Source organism: Ochotona princeps, chromosome 30, assembly GCF_030435755.1.
Source record: "Ochotona princeps isolate mOchPri1 chromosome 30, mOchPri1.hap1, whole genome shotgun sequence".
NCBI classification, from domain to species: domain Eukaryota; kingdom Metazoa; phylum Chordata; class Mammalia; order Lagomorpha; family Ochotonidae; genus Ochotona; species Ochotona princeps.
The window spans coordinates 4,787,005-4,812,028 of NC_080861.1; the positions used below are offsets into that span (position 1 = coordinate 4,787,005).

The following is a 25,024-nucleotide window of genomic DNA, read 5'->3' on the forward strand; positions in this document are numbered from 1 at the left end:
GAAAGAAAAGCTTATTTTTTTGAGTTTTCTTGAAAGCAACAGGAATGTGCCAAGTCAAGGGACACAAAAAGGCGTTTATGTTTTAGCCCTGCTGTATAACACTCCAGGGTTTTAAAACACACACAGTAGCAGGCAGTACCAGGTTCCCAGTAGAGAAAGATTCTCCCTGGGTGGCCACTGCGCCCCATCCTTGAGAGAAGGCTGGGGTTGACAGGTGAGTTGGTCCAATGTCCCCTTGGAAAGCTATGAAAGCTCTCACCTTCCTTGCTCCCATCCTAGACGGTGGATTTTATTTGTAACAGGTTTCAACTTTGGACATGGAAAGAACAGCTTCATCTAACCTTACTCAGGTCAAATTCGGCAATAAATGTCAAGAAGTTCCATGAACTTGGGCTTAAGTTGAATTCCTGATGACATTTTGGCACTGATGTCCTTTTACATTAACACTGAAAAACAACAAAGCCAAACAAACAACAAGAACACAACAACCAAAACCGAGGTAAGGTCAACTGCAAGTGGGGCACAGCAGGTGGAGAGTTGCTAGCTGCCTGAGGTCGGGCATCCCTGAAATACACAACGATCATGCAAAGGCCATTTCCTTCTAACCTGGGGGTGACGACCACAGTGCATTGTCAGAGCACCATCTGTGAGAGACACTGTGGGGGCGGGCACCCTAATGGGTCACATCCTTAGTACCTTGGTGGCTGTTTGTGATCATGCACTCTGAGGACCAGTCTTGGGGGAGCACAGGGGCAACCAGCTCAGCGAATTTCTCCAGGGGGCAGCTCTGGGTGCAGCCAGGCAGCGTGAGAGGATGAGGCTCGTGCTGGGTCTCATTCCGATAGTACATCTCCACGAAGTACTCCCTGGGAGGGGTGGGCAGAGGAGACAGCACCGTTAGTCTGGGAATGAGAAACGTAGCCCAAGGCTGGGACTGGGGTAGCAGGTCAGGGGAACTGGGACCAAGCAGGTAATCAGAGCGGGAGGCCAGAGGCAGGACAGCACCTTCTGGCAAAAAGCAAAGCACTGTTTGGGAAAGGTCCAATGGTTCAAGCCAACTTCAGTAAATCTGACATGAGTGGTTTCTGGATGTTAGTTGATAAAGAGACAAGAGAGAAATTCAAGTAGGATAGAGTGATTCATTTTGGATGACTAAACAGTTGCAACTTTTGGATGTTGATCTAAATAAATAAACTCTTAATTTTTTTGGATCTTATTTAAAATATTTTTAATATATAACTTTTTTTAGTCTTTATTTCAATCCCCTCAATGTTTTTTTAAAAGATTTATTTATTCATTTAAAGACTTTTTTTAACTGGAAAGGAAGATATATGGGAAGAAGGAGAGACAGAGAAAAAGATCTTCTATCTACTGGTTCACTCCTCAAGTGACTGCAATGGCTGGAGCTGAGTCTATCCAAAGCCAGGAGCCAGGAGCTTCTTCTAAGATTTCCCATGTGCATTCAGGGTTCTAAGACTTTGGGCCGTCCTCTGCTGCTTTCCCAGGTGATAAGCAGGGAGCCGGATGGGAAGTGGAGCAGCCAGGAATAGAACCGGCACCCTTTTGGGATGTTGGTATCACAGTGAAGAGGGTTAGCCTGTTGAGACACTATACTGGCCTCTAAAAATGATTTTAAACATAGGCCAACATGGTGGTATAGCGGGTTAAGCCACTGTCTTTAATGTTGGCATTCCATATGAACACTGGTCTGATTGGAGTCCTGGGTGCTCTGCTTTCAATCGTGCTCCTTTGCTAGTAGGAAAAAAAAAAGCCCTGGAAGATAGCTCAAGTCCCTGAGTCTCAACCACCTACAGGGGAATCCCACATGGAGATCTGGCTGCTGGGATTGGCTTGAAGCAAATAAAAATTAGTTATGGGGTGCTATGCAATATTTTGAGAAGGGTACATGTGTGTAATAGCCAATTATAGTAAATATGTTTATCTTCTCAAACACTCAACATTTACATTTGCTGAACGCATCTGAACTCCTATATTCTAGGTTTTTACAAAATAGTGCACTGACATTAGCTGTAGTGTTTTCTGCTGTGCAAGAGAACCCCAACTCCTTGCTCCGATCTTCCTGTAAGTGACCCCAGCACCTGGCAGTCAGCCGTCTGCAGCCCTTCTTCCTCTTCCCCGCCCTAGCTCCTGAAAGCTACCATTCTGCTTGGAACTTTCATGAGATCACTTTTTTCCAGTTTGTTTCCTCATGTGTGTGACTTCACATAATAAAGTGACATAATGATCTCCAACCCCTCCATGTTGATTGGAATGGCAAGATTTCATTCTTTTTATGGCTGAGTAGTATTCGATTGTGTAAATGGACCTTTTTGTAAAAGTCCATTCATCAATGGATGAACACTTAGGCTGGTCATGTCTTGGTTGTTGTGATTAGTGCTGCGCTACACACGGGGATGCGGGGGCTGGTGCTGTGACGTAGATCGTAAGACTGTGACCTGCAGTACTGGATCCCAAGCAGGCACTGGTTCAAGTTCCGGTTGTCCTGCTCCCAGTCTAGCTCCCTGCTGGTACACTTGAGAAAGCAGCAGAAGGTGGCCCAAGTGCTTGGGGCCCTGCACCCATGTGGGAAACCTAGAAGTTCCTAACTCTTGGCTTCAATCTGGCACAGTCCTGGCCATCACAGCCACTGGGGAGTGAACCAGTGGATGGAAGACCTCTCTCTCTGCAACTCTGCCTTTGAAGTAAATAAATAAATCTTTTTTTTTTTAAAGTTAGGTAATAACCCAAAGCAAGGGAGTGCAGGTGTGTCTGCAAAGGACTGACTTCATCTCTATTGGTTAATTACCCAGCAGTGGGACTGATGGAGTTCATGTCTTTCTACAAGTTTTGAGTAGTCTCCAGGCTGTTCCCTGTAATGGCTGTACAATAATATGTAAGGGTTTAGCATTTGTTAGCTCTCGTCTCTTGGTATTAACCCTTTGACTGGAGTGAGGTGATGTTTCACTGTGTTTTAGCCTATAATTCCCTGACTATCACGTTGGCCACTTCTCCCGGTGTACATGTTGCACATTCACGTGTCTTCCTTAGAGAGGCGATCTGTTTATACATATTATTCATTCTCACTGGATTTTTTGTCATTCAGTGATTTGAGTTCCTCAGATATTCCAGATACCGATTCTTCCTCAGACACACAGCTTCCAATACTTTTCTAGTTCTTCAGGTCATTTCTTTAGCCTGCTGCTTATTGCCTAGCTGCGCAGAGGCTCTCTAACTCAATGAAATTCTGCTCTTGCTTTAGCTTCCTGAGCCTTAGGAGTTTATTCAAAAAGCCCCTGCACACTCCCAGGTCCTGATAAGCCAAGTCTTTTAAAATGTCATTTTAACAATGAATGGAGTGCTGTGCCAGCATCCCAGTCAGGTGCCGGTTCACGACTTGGCTGTCCTAGTTTCAAACCAACCCTGCCAGTTGGAGATGTGCCAGCTACTTGGACCCCTGAACCCACACAGGAGCCCTAGAAGAAGTTCCTGGCTCCTGGCTGGAGCCAGTTTGGTCATTTGGGGAGTGACCAGCAGATGGAAGATCTCTCTCTCTCTCTCTCTCTCTCTCTCTGGGCCACAGGCTGAACGAGCCCCACCCCTGCTAAGAACAGGGATGGCGCATGGCTCTTTGAGGTTAAGATGGCTGATAAGCAGCTTGCTTTCTCCACTAAAAATAGAAGAAGAAAGCCATCCTTTCACTTTATTGCATTATTTTATGTAGGCTATGATTTTAAGTGTCTATGCCAAACTAAAGCTAAAATCTTCTCAGTATATCTGCAGTCTCTGTATCTACAGTCCTCACAGCTTGCGTATTTAAGGGGCTGAGAATCTAAATTTCCCTCCCTTTCTTTTTCTTTTCATTGGGGAGACATGAGATCACCTTAACAGGCAGGGTGATCTATTAAGCAAGCATCTACAGTATTTATTAACTTGCTTCCTCCTTGTTCTTAACATAAAAGCAATAAACTTTGACCTTTGGTCTTTCTCTGGTGTGCCAGTTAAAAATCCCTAGTGGAACAGCAACTGTGTACAGCCCTTAGTTAACTGTTTCCCTCCATGTCAGCATCACTCAGTCAGAAAACAGTTCCCTGCATTTGGTTCCTTTTGGGGATGTACTCAAGGTGCTCAGGCACAAGCTTTGGTGGGAGAAGATGCTGCCCAGTCAGGGCCAGCAGGTGGCAGAGGCAGGCAGGGAGGAGGGCGGAGAAGGCAGGGCTTCTCTTATTTTGGGGACTCCTGGGGGGGGCACCCACAGCTGGCCCTCCAAAGGCCACGTGTGCAGGGCTTGCTGTCTCCTCTCTGGTTCCTGGATTAGCTGAGGCCGTATTCTAGCTCCACTTCATTGCATCTGCCACACCAACATGGGTTCAAGAGAACTCATTTGTCCCTTCCCTAGTGGGGACCACCCCCTCTCCTTGGATGCCCGTTCTACCCACACCGGGCCCACAATCTATATTCGGAACTTCAGAATGTGCAGAAGGAAATGTGGGGTTCCTCTATGGAAAAGCGTTTAGATTTTGAAGATGGCAATCCCCGAACATGGCAACGAGCAGGAGCAGGGCTGGCATGGTGGCACAGCAGGCTAAGTCTCTGCCTGTGGCACCGGTATCCTCCATGGGAGCTGGCTCATGCTTCAGCTGCTCCACTTACAGCCCAGCTCCCTGGCTGTGGCCTGGGAAGGCAGGGAGCAATGCTCAAGTCCTTGCATCCTTGCACCCATGTGGAGACCTGGAAGAAGTTCCTGGTCCCAGTTTCTGATCAGTTCAGCTCTGGCCGTTGTGGTCGTTTGAGGGAGTGAACTAGAGGATGGAAAACCCCTCTCTCTCCTTCCCTTTCTAATTCTGCCTTTCAAATAAAATAAATCTTTTTTTTGAAAGAAGAATCTTCACTGATGGATATGAATTAACAGAGTTACCCAGACACTTTTAAAATGTCTTAATTTAAAAATTGTTATGTAACCACCAAGCTAATTTATTTTTCTGTTGGTGTCTCCCACTGGACTGCGTTTCCTAAGGCGACAGTACAATGCCAGCATACTTCCCAGGATAGCTGACTCTTCCACGCAGTGCAGTTCCTGTCATGTAGGGTGTCTTCCCAAGCTGTGTGCTGTGGATCCCATACTTTCCCAGGAAGAATCCTCAAGACTGCGGCTAGCTAAGATGCTGCTGCCACGGCTAGCTAAGATGCTGGTTTCCCGTTGAAAAGGAAACCAGAGACAGCCCCCTCAGTATTTAGCCCAACCGAACAAGAGGAATTACGGAACTTGGGGTCCAGGCACACCTACCCATTCTCCTGGAGCAGCTCCATGAAGTGGCAGGCGGCGTAGGGAGGAAGGCGTCCGTTGTAGACTTCCAGCGCCATCTGTAGGCCGCTCACGGTAGTATCGTGCTGCGGAGATGATACACCGGTTTTCATTTCAGACACCAAGCATTAGTAAAGCAACAGGGTGCTTTCTGATTCAATTAAATTTCCCAGACACTCCATTCAGTTCATGAATAAAGAAAAAAAAACCCGAAGTTTTGTTGAGCATCTGCATGTCCTAAGCAACACAATTTCATGCATATTATGATTTCCATTTAAAAGCTTAAGGGGGCAGGCACTGTAGTACAGTGGCTTAAGCTGCCACCTGGAATGGCATGGTGCCAGTTTGAATTCTGGCTACCCTACTCTCCACCCAGCTTCTTGCTATGAGATGCCATGGAATGACCAACTAGAGCCACCTGCGTGACTTAGAGTTAATGGCTCCAGGTTTCAGCCCGCCCTAGTGGCATGCAGGAAGCTGTTTGTAGCTCCATTTTTGCCACTGATTGTATAATTTGCAATCCTCCACTTTCATACTCAGAGAGTGGGTATTCCATTTGGCGGCCAGAGCTACGTGATGGCACACACATACCTAAAAGTAGTTGGCACCAATCTAGCGGAGATGGAAAAGGCGTTACTGTAGATATAAGGGTTCCTCAAAATATCCACGGGATATGACCATCTTAAGAACATCGCACAAGGAAGCCAACATTTTTGGCACCCAAATAAATGTATCTTAGTTCTGCTTCCCTGCAAACATTTACAAAAGTGTATTTCTTTTTCATTTATTTGTGTTTTAAAGGTTTATTTGTTTATTTATTTGAAAGGCAAAGGGAGAAGGAGGTAGGAGAGAGAGTAGATCTTGCAGCTGCCTATCCACCCCTTCAATGGCCCCAACAGCTACGGTTAGGCGAGGCCGTGTGGGTGCAGGAGCCCAAGTCCTTGGTCCATCCCAGACACATCTGCAGGGAGCCAGACTGGGAGCTGAGGAACTGGGACCCTACCCCATGGAATGCCAGCATAGCAGGCAATGGCTTAATGTGCTGTGTTACAATGTTGACCTCAGCTTTTACATTTGATTTTATTATTCCTGCTCCTCTTCCCCACCCTCCTGGGGCAGAGGAGAAAGCCACTTTCGAGGCACCAAAGCTTCTGCTTGTATGGAATTCCCACGATGTTCCATGTGCTGTTTATATGTTTCTATGTCGGGTTTCTCAAGGGCCGGAAGGATGGGTTTAATTCTAGGCACTCTGTGTGTGGGAGGGGTAAGGAGGTCCTACCACCTACTGGGCTCTGGGGGAATGAGAAGGGAGAGGAGTTCCATTTTCTAGAGCTTGCACACTTTACACAGTGGACGTAAAGACAGAGATACTTACTGCAGAATACATGACGAGTTTTTTGTAGCTTGGTGAGTGAGCAGCATTCTTCATGTGATTGAGGATTTCACTGAGCAGGACGCCTTCAAAGAGATAGATCAACAAAAGAGTTGAACCAAACAGAGGTTTCCATTTTCGTTTGCAAATAAATCTAGGGACTCTCCCTGCCCTGAACTAAGTAGAGACAAAGAATCTACTCCCGGCTGAGCGCCCACCAAGTGCTGGGTGGCACGATGCACACACATTAGTTTGCACTGATTCTCACGTGCAGGTGGAGGTGAGCAAGGCTGAAGGCCAGAGATGTCCAGCGACTCGTAGCCTGGTAAGGAGAGCTGGACTGTGTGCCCACACTTGACCCATACTCCGCCACGTAGGGTATGGCTTTTGTTGCAGGTTGAGTTAGAAGGCTGACAACTTGGCCCGTAAAAGACAGGGGTTAGCCAGCGATCTGGTCCAGACTTGACTGGGAATGGCAGTTCGCAGGAGCGTCTGTACCCTTCTCACTCTCACCTCCATTTTCTGACGGTCAGCCCCGTGCAGCCATGGGGAGAGGCAGCAGCTCCGGGCCGCCTTCTGCAGGCTGTATCACCCGGTTAGCCCGACGTCACGTGTGAAGTCACGTAGTAGTTACGGGGCGGAGGATGCAAGAGCAAACTTCTAGAATAAGCCATGTTTCTTCATACATAAACATGCCTGCATCTAATATCAGACTGAGGCCAAGTACTGTCTGGTGTGGAGCATGTTGAAATTATGGTAAAATGCAATGCTGATCCAGCTGGTGGGGCCTGAGATTTCTTTTATTACTACTAATTCTATTATTATTAATCTATTTGAGAGGGAGATATTGAGAAAGAGGGGTATCTTCCATCTGCTGGGGGTGAGAACAAGCTACAGGCAGGGGATGGGACCTCAACCCAGATCTTAGTACACGCCAGGTGCACTCATTGGAACCATCACCACTGCTTTCCAGAGTGCCCATTAGCAGGAAGCTGGGGTCAGGAGTCGGAACCAAGCTTTTAACCCAGGCACTCTGAAATGAACGCTAGACTACCAACTGCTATCTTCATCCACCAAGCTAAACCCCCGCTCCAAGATTGTTTTCGTGTATTTCTGGTCCGTTGCTAGGCGATACTAATGTTGCTGGGCTGTGGGGTGTATTTTGAGCAGTTAGTGGCTGGAATCCTGAACCCACCATAAGAAGGCTGAGCAAAGCAAATCAAGAGTCCCCCGTTCATCATCTGATGGGGCCTGGGAGTGAGGTAGGCTGCTGGCCTGGTGGGCGAGAACAAGGCTTGCTGCTTGCATGGTCAACACAACACCCATTGCATACTGTGCACTGAAGCTCCTAAGGCCTCCTCCCCTGGGACCTGCTATGCGCCAGTCTGTCTCACTCGGTTATTTCCAGAACACACCGGGTTTGAAAATTACTCCTGGATGCATTCTGGGTCTTGCTGTTCACACCTTCACATGGAGTAGGGATTTATGCATTTCAATTAAGGCTGCTCTGGGCTATGCAAGCAGTACTTCCGCACAGCAGGTGCACAACTGGCCACCATTCTTCCTGCGAGCCTCAGCCATCTTTGCTCATCTCACATGAACTTGCGGCTCAGCATCCTGCTTCCATAACCTCCTTAGCAGGTGTCTTGGTCACAGCCTGCCTCGCCTTTATGTCTGGTGCACAGCCCTGTCTTTCAGTTAGGATGGAATTCTTTTCTGGTTTATGATTTAGAACTTTTTGTCTAGGGAGGTAGCCCTGAGCGAACATACTGGTCTTTTTGCCTCATAAAAAAGAAAAAAAATTTAAAAGATAGACACAAAACTGGTCCAGGCCCCTGAAACTTTGCCCGTCTGCATTCTGCTGGGATTCTGCTGGGCTTGTCCTGATCTTCGGGTGAGCTGCATGGGAAAGTCTGAGCTTCTGACACAGTCATTCACTATGTCTAGACACTACGTACCCACCCGGCCTGGGACATCTCCTGTGTTTGGGACTCTCTTCATTCTGCCAACCCACCATGGTGGACCTTCCCCTGCTTGCTATAATCAGTTTTACTGTCTTCATGAACCAGCACTGAGCTGACAATGTATTTAAGGTCTTGGCCCACGCTCCCCAACTGCCCTCCCAGACCCCAGCATTGGGCCCCCTATTTCCTGTCATCGCTCCTGACCCCAAGCACCTGGCACCCTCATGCCTGGATCTACCTTCCCTAGCGCACAGTGTCCCATGCTACACAGGGGCCACTTCCAATAAAGATGCCCTGCTGAGAAATCAATCCAGGCCCCTTTTCAACACCAACAGGAAAATTCAAGCCACATCATTCGTAACATCTATTATTCATTTATATTTTCTCAGTTTGAACAGTGGCCCTTGTCTAGGGTTTCTGGAAAAAGGGCCACTTTTCTCAACCTTCTATTTGAAATATTCATCCTACAGGACACTAGGCCTTGTTGCTTTTCATCAGGCCTTGGACACAAACACTTAAAACTGTTAGAATTTAGAAAGACTAGAAGGCTCACTTAGCACTGATCTACAGTGTTCCTTTTTTCCAGATTGGAACACTAAGACTCAGAGTGGGTCAAGGGAGGCTACTGTAGCAAACTTTGCTTCTTGTCCTGGCATTATGTTCCAGGCACTGTTGGCTTGGGGGCTACTGGATACACACAGGCGTTGGGACTCCTTCTGTCTGTCGAGTAGGTGTCACCTTCCCCCCTGCTAGTGCAGAGTCATGCAGTGGCCAGTCTGAAGGTCACAGGGCTGATAAGTGCAGGACCGGGACTCTGACCCAGGCCAACTAACCCCGAGTTCAGTAAGTTCCTCTCATCTTCTTTGTACTTACCTCCTTGGAGCCTAGACTTCTCCTTCTGCTTGTGAATTCCATAGAGGGACAGCAGGGACAATTCTGACAATTCTCTCAACTTGGTCATGACTTCTTTCGTGGCCCAGGAGGGTAAAGTGAAATTGTGAACACTCTGTAGCAATGAGGGAAAAACAGGTGGATTTTTTAAGACTGTCATGCTTGTTGACTTTGAGCATCCTCTTTCACCCCATGAATGCTGCTAGGGATAGCCTTTTGTGTCCTGTTGCTTCTTTCTGAGAAAACTGCCCAGCTTTTCATTCCAGCTTCCTGTTAACGCAGGGAGGCAGCAGTGAGGATCCAAGTGCTTGGGTCCCTGTCACCCAGAGGGGAGAAGCGGGAAGAATCCCAGTTGATGGCTTTGGCCTGTCCCACACCACGTGGTTGTGGACATTTGGGGAAATGAACCGGTAGTTGGATGATCTTTCAACTAAAAAAATACATAAAAATTAAAAAAGAAAACTTTATATTGTGATAAGCATTGGTATTGATTTCCAGAAGAAAAAAAAATTATGGACATGCACTTGCCCCTTCCTACCAAGACTGTAAGTGTTGGCTAAACTCCAGGCCAGTGGGGTCATGATTTGCAGAGCAAGGGCACAGCAGGGCCAGAATGGACCTCCTTCCTTCAGGGAAGGCTTGGAATGCTCTCTCTGAGACTGCACAGAAGTTAAAGCGGGCAGGACCAGGACTCGTGTTCCCAGCTGCTGTTGTGTGGTGCACTGGGTTATGAAATAACTAGCATTTCGTATCAGAGTGCTGATTCAAATCCTTGGTGCTCATTTGTGACCCAGCTTCCTGCCGACTTACCTGGTAAAGTAGCAGAAAATGTCGCGAGCACTAGGGCCCCTGCCACCTGAATGGAGTTCCAGGCTCCTGGCTTCAGCCTGGCCCAGTCCTGGCTGTTGCAGCCACTTGGGGAATGAATCAATGGATGGAAGATCTCTCTTTCTTTCGGTCACACTGCCTTTCAAATAACTAAATAAATACATTTTTTTGAAAGAACATATTTCTGCAAAAGCTGAGTGAGCTGCCTGGAGGCCAGTTAGGGCAGGCAGCGTATTTCTGGAGCATTTAACGATAGACAGCCACCCCATCACCTTCCAGCTCACTGACTGCTGGGCGTGTCTGCACCATGCACACAGTAGGTGCTTAGCAGACATTCATCGAATGGTTGAGTAAACTACTAATGGGCAGTTGGAGACCTCTGCCAGCATTTATCATCTGCTATAGAGGAAGGGAGTTGGAGAAGAGGACAGGGACAGGGAGAGAAGGGGAGAGAGAGAGAGAGAGAGAGAGCAACCACAGCGAAGAAATAAGGGAGACTTGAGAGTAGCTCAGACAAACTGTAGGGGGAAAAACAAGAGCGGGGGAATCTACCGGTGGGCCACACCACTGAGTGGTCCTAAGCAGTCAATGAGTCTTTACTGGAGCAGAGGCTGATGGTAAATGGAAGATACTGAAGGTCATGCAGTTTGGGCATGTACCTCTCCCACACAGAGGACACACCGCCAGCTGCCCTACACATCCAGATGATCTCAGAATCAGAAGGTGTGGGGCCAGAATTTTGTCCCAGAGCAATGTCATGCTCAGAAAAACAGCGAGAGAGAGAAGCTCTTTTGTCTTGAACGAAGCACAACCGCAGTAGTGATTCTTGGACGTATCATGCAGTCAGCCCCAACAGCTTGCCCACAGCCGGACTGCATACTTCTGTATCAGAAATCTGACGTGTTCTGTGTAACAACACTGGCTTTTCCATCAAGATGCAAAGCAAGCGAGCAGCACTACAGGGAATAAAAGCTGCCTTGCTCCCCATTTTCTGAAAGGTAACAATGCGCGTGGTGGAGAGAAGTCAGGATTCCCAAGCTTCACCGGGAAGTTTTCAATTATGCTTCAGTGCCAAGGGAAGTGTCAGTAACATCTGTAAAATCCCAAAGGGAATGCACCCATCTGTTTTTAAAAAGGCATAAGAAATTCAACTTTTGATTTTCCTCCACACTTACCTCACAGAACAAAGGGTCATAGATTCTACTCCATATTCCAAAAAGTTCCTGGCCGTGGAATCCTGACAGTGTTGACAAAGTGTCTATAAAATTCTGTAAGACAAAAAAAAAAAAAAAACACACACGTTTTTTTCCTTCTCCAGGACATTGCAGGTAGACACTCTTGACATTTGGGGTAATTCCTTGCCGTGAGGCAGCCCTGTGCATTGGAGGAAGTTTAGAGGTATTCTGGCCTCTGCCCGGCAGGTGTCAGCAGCTCTCTGTCCCAGCTACGATGGCCCAGCCTTAGCCCAGTGCTCCCTGCTGAGAGCCTGTGACCTCACAGAAGAGTGCCTCAGTCACATCAATCATGATATTGCCAACCCAGAGAACACGGCACATGCTATGTGGAACTGCAGATAGATGCTGGCTTCCTACCACAGGGTCCTGGAGCATGCTGAAATCAGTCTCCAGGGCAGCCCTGGCAAACGCTTGCTAGAAGTGAGTGAAAAGTAACTCATGGAGAATGCAGTGTGGAGATAAGAGGAAAAAGGGCCAATGAGGCCAAAGCGTGGCAGGGGAGCGCCACAGATAAAGGACCTGGTGCCTGCTGCAAAGCCCGGATGTCGATGCCATGCCAACATCTTGGTGTGTTCTGCTGGTCTGGCTTGTGGTGGTAGGGTTGCCCAATTGCCTCTGATGGCTGCAAGCGGCAGCTCTGTTTGGAAGATATTGTTGATCTATGTATGCTATGTTGAGGAAACTATCGTTTGTCCGTGGGAACCCCAACAAGATTCCCGTAAAATACACAGAAAGAAATGTTAGAGTGCTCTCCATCTTCTTCCCCACCTGCCAAACACAGACGCTCCGGGGCCAGATGACTCCATGGAGGAATCCTAGCAAGCCTTTAAAGAATCAATTAGTGTAATGTTGTCACAAGAGTAACTTGAATGAATTCAGTGTAACTTCAACGCTACCAAAGACTGCTCAGAAAATAAAACTAGTTCAATGTCATTTGCAAAGCAGTGCAAAAGGCCTAAGTTGTCAGCGAAGAGTTCGATGTATAGCAAGGGGTTCAAGGTGGTTGTTATGGACAACAACCCAGATGTCACTGGGAATGCCTGCATCGCAAGTCCGAGTGCGTGAGTTCGAGTCCTACATCTGCTCCCCATTCCGACTCACTGCTAAAAGTACACCCTGGGAGTTGGCAAGCAATGGTCCAAGTAGCTAGGTTCTTGCCACCCACGTGGGAGACCTCGGATGAATTTCTGGCTGTGAATCAGCCCTGACTGTTGCGGACATCTGGGAAGTGAATCAATGGATAAGAATTCTACAGCTGTTTACCCCTCTCCCTCCCAAATAAACAGAACGTTTTTTTAAAAAGAGAGCTTGTACAGACATAAAGAAACCGGAAGACCGTACAGGAAAATCATGCCAGGGGGGTGACGTGTGGGGTCAAGGAGACTATGCCCCCTTTTGATATTTCCCAATAGACTGCAGGAATGCATTACTGCTTCAAAAGGTTATTTGTCACAGCACAAACATTCCATTTACTGTTGGTACAGTCTTGAAAAGGGCTATTTCACCAAGAAAGAAAGAAACAAAAAGCATCGTCACAGGCAGAGGCTATTGCCCTAGCTCTCAGCCTCCGTAAGGCAGGTGACTGAAGACCTGAATGTATTCTCGTCCAGCCAATTCTGCATCCTTGGCTCCCGCCAGGGACATAGGTACAATGTTTGAAAAAGATTGCCTTGTCTCCCCGTGTGGGATGAGATGATGACGTCTTCTCTTGTTAAAGGTTCTAGTGCCTTGCTAACACCAGCCTGCAGTAGACACATTCAGCCCACACTACTAGGACTGAAAACCTCAACACCTCAGGCCCCGCCCCCATGTTCTTTCCGTCACCAGAGAATACGACTTTTCCACCTTGTAAGGCTGCAGCCTCTTCTGGAATTCCTCCGACTTCAAAGTCTCGCTCTGAAGCTCTTGAAGGCGAGGGCAGTTTTTGAAAGGCAGGTACAGCAGCTGAGGGCGACAGACAAACCACACAAGCTGTGTTAGTCAGCAGCACTTCGCTAAAGAAGCTGTGGTAACGCGCTAGGCCTCTGGGAGCTCCAAAGTGGCCTTTAACAAAAGTCTCAAATGTGTTTTGAGGTGAATGGAAATCCTGACATTGAGGAAGAAGGAATTGTGGAGAGACAAATGGTTTGCAGGTCTTAAAACAGTAGGCTATGCACTCAGAAGTGAAATCCTTCATGGTTTTCTTTCTTGAACTTAAACAGGGCCTAAACAGGGCCATGCTATTCACTTCCTGGTTTCCCAGGTGAATAACTTCTCTTGCCTCAACTTACCTTTTTCATTTCTAGGGGTAAGCATAGAGCTGTGTGCACCTGTAGTCTGACCTCCCCTCCCTCAGCCCTTTGTGTAATTCCCCAGAAGGATTCTTATGAGACCCATTCACCTCTCATGGTTTATGTCATGGCAAGTCTGTCAATGGTTGAAATAAAGAGATTTACTAGAAGTGCTGAAAAATACATCTAAAAAGCCTAGCGTGAGAGGCAGGTGTTTTGCACAGTGGTGAAGATGTTGCTTGGGATACCTGCAACCCACATGGGGATATCTGGGATCAAGTCCTGCCTCTGCTTCCAGTCCAGCTTCCTGCTAATGTGCACCCTGGGAGGCACTAGACGATGTCTCAAACACTTGGGTTCCTGCTGCCCATGTGAGAAATGCAGGTGGAATTCCTGGATTTGGCTAGACCCAGCCCTCAGGAGGGCCACATGCCACCCCTGTGGAAGACCTTCCACGTTCCTGGTGCCTGGCTTTGGTCTGGCCCACCTCCAGCCAGTACTTTCTCTGGACAGTGAACTTGCACATGGAGGATCTCTCAGTCTCTTTTTCACACAATACACAGATAAATACATAAAAATGTAAAACAATCCCAAAACTTACAAGGATACAATGGTCACCCTAAAACAAGCTTAAATTTGATCATTTTTTTTAGTTTTATTGTGACTCCCAAGTTACTCTGTTGCCCTCAATTTCCATCTGTCCCTTGCTTCCTGCTCTTAGTGGAAAACTTGGCTGGCACAGATCCCCTTGAGGAGTTAGGTGGGTCTGTCCCACTAACAGCTGGGGAAGTCATTCAAGATTACCCAAAGGATCTCATCTGGAGGTTGGCTCAGGCCTAGACTTTGTTTTGCTTCAAATCAGCCCATCTGCCAAGATCACACAGGTTTCTTTCAGTCTCAAGACTTCCTTCTGGCTGTTAGATTTCTCTAATGTGTGGCTAGAGAGCTATTCAATTTTATCCTCAGAGGGAGCTCTGGACACAGGGTATCACACGCTGCCCGCTGGTGCAGCCTTCCTTCCCCCCCGCCTCTGGGGCCTCGGCTCACACTCTCATTCTCAGCAGCTCCCTGGCCAGGCGAGTCATGCTTTCTGAATACCTCTGGCACATACAGCTTGCCTCTAAACTCATGGTCCACCCTCATATGGTGCCCCCCACATCTCACAGTGTGCCGCTCCTCTCATCTGACTATGGGGAGGAAGGGAACATGGCCTCACAGGGTACTCAGCTCAGATCTGCAAGTAATCTTGCACTGGCTGAGGGGTAGTTTTCTTCATTGAGATGCAAGAGGATTTTTCTACCTTTGTAGTTAGCTGGAGGCCAGGGGCTGATAGATAATCTCGCCAGCTCCTCTTTCCTTCTCTCTCACTGTCCCTGGTTCATCCTCTTTTAATAGTTCCTCTGCTCTCTCTACTAACTCGTGCCTGTCTTTCAGGATTGAGGGTGAAGTAGCTACTGGGTCCACGTTGGTGGGTTTTGTCAGTAGTCAGCCAGTGGATGACAGAGATCCAAAGAGAGACCCAGTTCTTACCTGCTATTGCCTGGGCCTCCTTTTGTCTTACTTTGTCCTTTGTGCCTTTATGAAAGGAAAGAGTGAAGACAGCACAGCTGTCTTGGGACCTTGGACTCCCAAATGGCATGTGCTGAGCAGCCCGTCTGCCCTTCCAGGCCTAGGTGGGCCCTCAGTTCTCCCAGTGTACTGACCCGATCTTCAGACAAGGAGACTGTGTGCACCGGGATGGGCTGCCAGGGTAGGTGGGGATTCCAAACGCTGGAACCTTCCGGGGGAAACAGGGCTGCGAGGTTTGTCATAGCACTCATCAGAGTCCGGTCAACATCTGTGCTTCGAACATAAACCTGGAGTGTGAAAACCAAAGCAGAAGCCAACAGTAAGGACTTCTGTTTGCCTGTGGAGTGGACAGGGTACTAGAGGAGAAAGCAGACACCCACATTAAGTATTAGCACATACTGCAGTAATATCATTATAATAACATCAGTTATGAGATGAATAATAGTATGGGCACACCATGGTACAAAGTTACCCCACAGACAATGATTGGATTGACAAATGAAACCAGCGAGAGGAGGCTACTTACCAAAGTCATTACCCAGATGTCTTTGAATCTGCTCATATTCATACATTTTAATAACAGTATAGTTGTATAAAGAGAGGGACATTTGCAAATGAGATCTCTGACTTGTGTAAGTCCCACAGACAATAAGTCATCTGCGGGACTGTTTTAGTTTCTTCAAGGTCAAGATTTCCCAACTTGCCTGTTCATGTCTGTAGGACTCGTTCAAGAACCTCCTGTATCTTCTTCTAATATACCCTCCAAGTTCGTAATGCTGCTGCATGCCACGCTGTGGGGAAGACAGAAGCAAAAACCAGTGTAAGTCCCTTCTATGTATCCTAGCATCACCGACACTCATCATCTTGTTAAATGTGTAGAGTGAACATTAATGCTTTAACAGCCCTATAGCAGCAACACATATTCAAATGGAAACAAGAAGGCTACTTTTAGTCATCACTCTGAGAAAACTTTGTCCGTCTTCATCATTATCACTTAGCATTGAGCCTGGCGCATCGAAGGCGCTTAGCTGACACAAGTTTCTAGTTCACTGGGCATAGGGTGAGGCCAGAGATTTTTAATTTCTGAGGAGAACACAGCTGATGGGGATGCCTTTTTTCCAGCAACTGATTGTAAACTGAGAGCCACTTATCGAAAGGCTCTCACCTCTTCAGTGCTTATTTGAAGCATCTGGCCCAACAAACACAGGCCCTGGTGCTCTTGAGTGTCTGAGTGGCTCACTCATGTATCGTGTCAACAGAATCAACTGAAAGCACATTGGCCATGCTGACCCTCAGAGCTGGCATGATGGCTCAACTGGCTAATCCTACCCCTTCGAGAGCTGGCATCTCATATGGGGGCTGGTTTGTGTCCCAGCTGCTCCATTTCTTATCCAGCTCCCTGCTTATGACCTGAGAAACCAGTGGAGGAGGGCCCAAAGCTTTCGGACCCTGTACCCACGTGAGAGACTTGGAAGAAGCTCCTGACTCCTGGCTTCGGATTGGCTCAGGTCCAGCCATTGTGGTTATCTGGGAGATCTTTCTATCTGCCCTCTCTGTAAATTGGCCTTTTCAATAAAAAATAAATCTTAAAAAAAAGAAGGAACCTGAAATTTCGTGAATCTTCTCGCATTCTAAGTGCCAGAAGGTGGGTAGGAAGGGTTCTTCGAACCCAGACGCCACTAGATTCAAATAGCGTTTCTGAAATAGCTCCCCCATGAAACACAGCAGTTAAGTCAGAGAAGTGTCTCAGCAAGGCAGTCAGTTAAGGAGCTTCTAAAAACACCAGTGCTTAGGCCATGTTCCAGACCTTTCCAGGTAATTGCCATGTCTGGGAGAGGTTGAGAGCTCTCAGTTTTTGAATTACTCTGTGACATTTTGTTAAAGTATGTAAACAGTGCTTTGGTCTGGACAGGAACAATACAGCTGGGGCTGGGGCTCCAAAGTGAAGAGAGCCATTCTTCCTGGTGAGAGGAAGCAGCGACCCAGAACAAACTACAAATGCCATTGTCCCCAGTGGGCCTTCTCCTTAGGTGCATTTTTGAAAGCAGTGATCCCTGTGTTTGACCCTTACAAGGAAGGCTCAATCGTAGCATACTCAGCTAATGAATAAAATTCTGCTACTGTGTCTTCCAGAGTCACACTTTCCCAACCCTGTTGATTCAGACTTTTAAGGACAAAGCTATCTTCTGACTCCTGCTCCAGCCCAAGAAACTCAGAGACCGGCTGCTAAGTTTACTTATTGGTTCTTTTCGACATTTTTAACATCATCTCTCTTCTTCTGTTACCCATGCACATCTTAACACCTATTCAAGGCCAACAAGGTGAAAAAAAAACCTCAGTGGAGAGCTCCATGCACATTTTCCCTCAAGACTCATCCACAATTTTCAGATGGACATCCAGCCAACCTGAGTGAGTTGGCCAAATCCTTGTGGCCATGAAGATTCCTTAATGGGGTCGTTAGGGAAGGTTTCGATGGGACTTCGATCACCATGCCGGAACACCTGCAAGTAGAGAAGAGAGGGTAGTATTAGGAAGTTCAGTTGTATATTTTGCTTCTGCCCAGCATCATAGATATTCTTCCAAACAGCAGCTGGTCCTCAACCTGGACTGCCAGTTGGAATCCCTGGGGGGGGGGGGTGTTTTTAAAAAGTTCTGAGGATCGGGTCCCATTCCTGCTAATTTTGAAATTGGTCTGGGATGCAACCAGGGTATCAGGATTTAAAAAAATCTCTCCAGGCAGATCACCACTTGCAGAAAAAGCAAGTATGGTGACCTTGGTAGAGTGGGTTTAAAGAGCAGAGCAGTAGACATGATCGGGAAACCTAGGCACTCGTCACTCCAACCTATACAGGTGAACTTCACATAGTGCATTGTGTATAGCAGGCAAAACCACTGCTTGGAGTGCTGGCATCCCCTGTGGGCACCAGTTTGAGTCCCGACTGTTACACTTCTGATCCAGCTCGCTGCTCATGGACTGGGAAAGGGCTTGGAGAATGGTCCAAGTCCTTGGACCCCTGCGCCCATGTGGGAGACCGCTGGCTTTACTCTGGCCATTGCAGCCAGCAGATAGCTCTCTGTCACTCCTGTAAATCTGCTTTCCACATAAAAATTAATAAAAATTTTTAAAAGGTTTACAGAAAATGGAATTCAAAGATGAGTTTATTTTGGTGAAATATTTAGAAAACTCATGCCTTCTCCATAAACTTGCTGAAAATCCCTTGTATTCAGAAATAATTGTCCCTTCTGGGGCTTTAGTTTGGTTTCACGTGTTTCTGGGGGCAGTGGCCGAAACATACTATGAACTCTGTGGGAGGGAGGAACACTCCACAGGAACATATAACATTCCCTGCCTCTGGAGATGGAGATATGTGTGTGTGTGTGTGTGTGTGTGTGTGTGTGTGTGTGTGTCCCATGGGTGCCGATGGCTGTCCTTGGGTTTGTGGAGTTTTTCAATTGAGCTGCAACCCTTGAATTATGCCTGGGCATACTTTTCAGCCTGTGACAGGGCAATGTTCCTCACTGCAGCCGTGTCGAATTCACTACCTCTGTGTTCAGTCTAGCTATCACGCTATATGAAATCTAAAAATATGGTTGGTGGTAAATGCGATTATTTGTAGCACTGGTGGTGACTGCAACAGGAACACATGCAAGATAACACCCCCTTGGCTCTGCGCAATTCTTCGTGGGCTGCAGAATCTTCTCCTCTTGAATCCACCATGAGGACGGGCTGGCACTACTACAGAACTGAGCGGGTAAGGAGCAGGAGGCTCGAAGAGACCGAAAAGGTGGTCCAGATCTCCCAGTTCTCATGATGCCTAGCCCACCATTTCCTCCTCCTCACTTCCTCCACTTCACACTTTGAACCACAGGGCTCCGTGACCCCCACAAGTGACCCTGTTCCACCAAGTGTGCTAGGCAGATCAGGCACATGGCTTTGGTTGTGGGCTCCTGCTGCACACATGCCAGGACAAGTCCAGTCTCTCTGCACACGACATTGACAAGCTCAAAGTGTCGATCACAGCAGGATGCTGGACTCTACCATTATCCACACCTGCAATGTCATGATACACTTCAACAGCAGAAGGATGGACTTGTGACTGTTCTTGAAGGACTACACCATTACAATACTACCGGGGAAATCAGTGGCAGGGAGGGGGAATGAGGAGGGAGGAGGGGGAAATCTCTGAGCCTATGGAACTGTGTCATGCAAAATAAGTTAAAAAAAAAAAAAAAGAAATGAGGGAAAAGAAAAAGAAAAAAAAAAAGAAAGCATCAATCAGAATATATCACTTAATTGCTTGGGTCTCTATCTGCCCCCATGTCTGCTCAGTGGACTAAGCATTCTTTTGCAGAAAAGTTAAAAGAAAAAAAGCACAGGTGGAAATTTCTAGAGCAGCCAGTGGACCCTCCACTGGCTCCAGCAACTTCAGCTTGTGTGTGACTGGTTTCATTTCAATGTACCGCCTTCAGTGTTAGACACACCACTAGACTGTGCTCCACCACTCTCGATGGAAAGTTGTTCCAAGAACACACAAAACAGATCCTCCTCATCACACTGAATTCACCTTATGTCCTTGCCAAACATGCTTAGCAACATGGGTTCTCCTGCTGCTGTAGCCCCAGGGCCTTTGCTCATGTTATTCTGGCTGCTTGAAGATCCCTGCTGAGTCTCCTCTGCTGAGTCTCCTAGCAAGTACCCACTCAATCCAGGTCTGCCCTGAGAAATGTGACCTCCACCAGAAAGTCTCCCTTGATTGGCTGTCGTATGGTAATATCTGCTCAATCTCTGTCTCATCTCACTGCTTTTCAGCATAGGTGGTTTTTTGTAGGCACTATTGTAACTCAGAGAGTGCCTGAGTCACACTGGATTGGTCTAGTTCCTCCAGACGCATTGTGGCTTCCTTTCCAAGTTCTCCATCTCACAGGGATTTTGGATTTTCACTTCTCAGAAAAAGAGACGGGTGTGTCCCCGACCCCCTTTTCAAGGATTTATTTTTATTAGAAGGGCTGATTTACCGAGAGGAGAGACAGAAAGATCTCCCATTTGCTGGTTAACTTTCCTAATGGCTGCAATGGCTGGAGCTGAGCTGAGCTGAGCTAAACCCTGGAGCCAGAAGTTTCCTCTGGATCACCTGGGCAGGTGCAGGGAGCCAAGGACATGGGCCAACCTCTACTGCTTTCACAGGCCAGATGCAGGGAGCTGGATCAGAAGTGGATCCGTCAGGACAAGAACCAGCACCCATATGGGATGCCGATGCTTGAAGGTGGAGGATGATCCTGTTGAGCCACAGTGCTGACCCCACGTGCGCTCCTCATTTCTCCTTTCTTTCTTTCCTTCGTCACTGCCCCTGTCCCCTCTCTTTGCGTCTTTACGATCAGGACAGGGAGTCTGCCCTTGGACTAGACTGGAATCTCATAAGCCAGCATGTCACCAAGTTTGGAACTGAAGACGCATCACAAACCCTGGGGATGAATCTGGGACTGCTGAAAGGAGCTTGGTTCTGGACACTGGCTGTGCTCCCTGCTCAGTGAAGGAGCACGCCTCGTCGCAGTATTCTCAATGCGCAAAGGTGGCTGGGAATAACAGCCCATTTCCTTCTCTTGTAGGAAGTAATATGTCAACCCATTGGTAAAGAGAATTAAAAAGCGCAGAAGTCTGGGCCGGGATGATGTGTCCTGTAGTGCTTCAGGGGAAGGAAAGAGGCCTGAACAGCAGGGGACTCAGCATGAGTCTATGGCCAGGGTCCAGGCTGGCAAGAAAAATAAAAAGCTTATTTATGTACTGACTTACATAAGTATGTATTTGAAAGATGGAGACAGAGAGAGACTGGTTTATTCCACTCACCCCAGTTTGTTTTCTTTTCAAGATTTATTTTTACTGGAAAGGCAGATGTACAGAAAGAAGGAGATACAGAGAGAAAGATGAAAAATGTTGTCCATCAGCTGGCTCACTCCCCAAGTGGCTGCAATAGCTGGCTGAGTCAATCCAAAACCAAGAGCCAGGAGCTTCTCCGGCTCTCCCACGTGGGTGCAGGGTCCCAAGGCTTTGGGCCGTCCTCGACTGCTTTCCCAGGCCACAGCAGGGAGCTGGATGGGAAATGGAGCAGCCGGGACACGATCCAGCACCCAGATGGGGTCCCAGTGGATGTAAGGTGAGGATTTATCCACTAGGTTATCATACCAAATTTGTAACAACTAGGGTTTGGCCAGACCAAAGTCAAGAATTGAGAGCTCCGGTCTCAGAGTTCAGGTCTCCCAGGAATAAACTCCTTGAGCCATCACCTGCTGCCTCCCAGTGTGCATTATCAGGAGGCTGCCAGGGGACTCACACCCAGAGGCCCTCTGCCACGAGACACAGACATGCCAAGCGGGGTCTGAGCTGCTCTGTCAAATTCTGCCCATTGCCCTCCCCGCCCATCCACCCTGAACAGCTGTATCGTCAGTCCTCAAGACCCACAACACCAAAGATAAGCTCCAACGGGTTTTTCATTGCTTTTGTACAAATGCTAAGATAGCACTACCCAAATGCCTTATGGGTGGTTTGGGGCACTTGAGTCAGATGGGGAGGAGTCACAAATTAGTAGCTATACTTGCAATTCTTGAACAGAAGTAAAAAAAAAATGTTTGCAGGTTCCAAGAAGTTCCAAGTCTGTGTTCAAACAAGGACAGTGTCAACGAAGGCAAATTAGAGGGTGGTGACAAGGGCCTGTTCCAGCTGTCCCCGAAGAGAGACCAGCAGGTCAATGAGTAAAATCTGCAATTCAGAGCCACAGGGTGAAGTTAAATTTCTCCAGTTTTCACTGGGCCAGGGCTTCAACATTAGGAAGAAAACTGATCTGAATAAGAGATGTGTAAACACTTTACCTTTTTGCAAATAAAGAGAATAAACGGGAAAAGATCCTGGCATTTTACTGATTGTGAATACTGTAAAACACACACAGTGGGTACTTAGGGTCCTATCTGAGTTTATTATTATTATTATTATTATAGTTAATAGTGCTTGGGGCATTTACCCATGAGGCCAACAAGTACAGTCACGTGATGCATAACCGACTGTATATCCCACCACGGCCCTCTAAGATGGCACCACCTGGCAGTGTCTAGGCCACCTGGCAGGCTGTGAGTGGACTGTCCTGTGCCCTCACTGTAATTTGTAGGAATAGTAGCAGCCTACATAACCCTAACCATAACTCTAACCTAGGAGAAATTGGAAGAAAAGCAGCATGGTCCTTATCCCTCTTCCTAAGCATAAATCTAACAAAAACCAAAGCACTAAATGTAAAACCTAACCCTAATCCAAACACAAACCCCTATGATAACCCTAACCTTAACCCTAACCCTAACCGTAACAATAACAATAACCTTTGGGATATTGGAAGAAAAGTAGCATGGCCCCTATCCCTATTCTTTACATAACCCTAACATAAACCAAAACACTAAATCTAACACCTAAACCAAATCCTGTGATGAGACTGTGACCCTGTCATGACAGCATGCATTACTGTGGCTTTTGTATATGAGCTCAGTCAAGCGTCACAGCAACCCCAGAACACGCTGTTATCATCATTTTACTAAAAAGGAAACCGAGGCATTCCTCCCAGATCATACAGCTTAGATGGGGCTGAGCTGGCAGTCAAACCCAAGCTGTCCTGACTCTAGAGCTGGTATTGCATCACCTCCTTCACCCTGATGGCTCATGTTCCTTTTTGGGGGGTTTCTAGTCTTCTTAGGTATCCTCTTCCAAGGTGTCCCTGTCTTCACAGGAGCCCAGATGTGAAAACTCAGGGTTACTTGGATTTCTCTCTCCTTTTATTGCACATTTGACCCACAGGAATTCTGCCTTCACATTGTCAAGGCTCTCTCCTCCTCCAATTCTACTGCTTTTCGATCCAACTCAGAACATCATGGGGCTTTGTCTGAAGCACTGTAGGAACCCCTCTCTGTTCTCACCTCCAGCCACACTTAACATACATCATGTGTCCGCCCACCCAAGGTAGAACAAAGTTAGAGTTCACAGACAGGAAAGACTTAAGCGCACATAGGTAAGTAGTTAGTCTGAGATTTTAGTAGAGATGACGCTTGTCTAATACTTTTTCTTTTTCTATATACATGTGCTGCTATTAAATTCACAAGCTCAAGAATAATGAGGAGGCAGCTAAGTGAGCCAAGCCAGCCACAGAAGACCACATCATTCCAGTTCTGTGAAGTCCTAGAGTGGCCAAGTTCAGAGACGACAGTAGAATGGTAGTCCCCGGATCTGTGGGCAGGGGCAGCTGCAGGAGAATGGGCAGCTATTGTCGAATGGGTGTGGAGTTTCAGTTTTGCAAGGTGCAAAGCATTCTGGAGGTGGATGGTGGTGAAGTTGCCCAACAAGGCCGACGTACTTAAAAATGGTAAAGATGGTGGTTTTATGTTATGCATACCTCACCACAATTAAAGAATAATTAAGGCTTATTTATGTTTTATCCAAAAGGTTGGAAGTCTTCCATTTTTGACAAACGGCTCCCAGGAGCAGCACCTCACTTGTATCGTGGTTCTCACTTTCTTGTGAGCACCATGTTCTTTGATCCTAAACACAGCTCCGTGAGGTGGGAGGCATGGTTGTTAACCCTACCCCAGACAGTACATCTGGAGAATCTGAGGCCGGATTGAGTGACCTGTTCAGGATCCCGACCCTGGCCAATGAGGAAAGTTCGACATTCTCCTAGATGCAGCCTTCCACTTCTCTTCCAGAAAAGAACATCAGAAAACTAATAACAGAATTGGACCACAAGCCTGGAGTAAGAGTGAGGAAAACCCATCTCTAGGAATGGGTAATGGCAATCTTTGAATTTGTGCTAGCATAATACAGAAGTTCCCCACCCCCATGGGGAGCTCATGCAATTAGGATTGGAGGTGAATTTCATCAAGTGCATCCTAAAGCATGAATTCTGCAGTTCTGCAATTCAAGAATCCGCAAGTACCTGGCTGCGAAGAGCCCACGCACCTCCTGACTCATCACCATCTTCCTATAGCCCCAGTGGAACGAGATGGAATTGTTCTGGCTGAGCTCACCTGAACTGTGGGTTTCCGCTGGCTCAGAGGAGGGCATGCTTTGAAATGGCAGTTTCCTAATTCTGTAATGCATGAGGTTACTTCCAAAAAGCCAAGTAGGTGTGTGTGGGAAATGAGTGGGAACACAGATGAGCAAGGTTTGCCATGAGTGATAATTACTGAAGCTGGCTGGTGGGTACATTGGAATTCACCATCTGGGGTGGAGACGGGGAACAGGTGGATGCTACAGTCACTCCAGGAAACAGTTACAGACTCCTATCCTGGAAAGCACGGTGCAAATGAGCAAAGTGAAGGCTGAGGAGCGCTACTGAAACACAGTTAAACCCATACCCCGTTCTCAGAGCTGGCGGCACTGCAGACACATCCTTCCCTACACAATCCCTGTTAGCAAGTCATCAGACTCCGTCTCAAAGGGTCATATGATTCTGTGTTCAGGAGAGGGCAAGCCGAGTAAGAATCTGGGACAGTTTCCTGTTTTTGTTTTTTTTTTTTCTGCCAAGAACACCTTTTCAGGATGGGTCAAGATTGTTTTTTCTTGG

General features: G+C 47.3%; 1 protein-coding gene across 1 annotated transcript in view; it reads right to left on the reverse strand.

Moving 5' to 3' along the window:
- ACP3 (acid phosphatase 3) overlaps positions 1-25,024 on the reverse strand; it is a 34,580-nt gene that overhangs the window by 6,934 nt on the left and 2,622 nt on the right. Inside the window, exons 2-9 of the mRNA XM_058657112.1 lie at positions 17,837-17,932; positions 15,566-16,222; positions 13,438-13,536; positions 11,533-11,625; positions 9,512-9,644; positions 6,678-6,760; positions 5,285-5,388; positions 697-866 (exon numbers count right to left, since the gene is read on the reverse strand). Coding sequence (XP_058513095.1) covers positions 697-866; positions 5,285-5,388; positions 6,678-6,760; positions 9,512-9,644; positions 11,533-11,625; positions 13,438-13,536; positions 15,566-15,682 — 799 coding nt within the window. The 5' untranslated portion in view covers positions 15,683-16,222; positions 17,837-17,932. The remainder of the gene's footprint in view (positions 1-696; positions 867-5,284; positions 5,389-6,677; positions 6,761-9,511; positions 9,645-11,532; positions 11,626-13,437; positions 13,537-15,565; positions 16,223-17,836; positions 17,933-25,024) is intronic.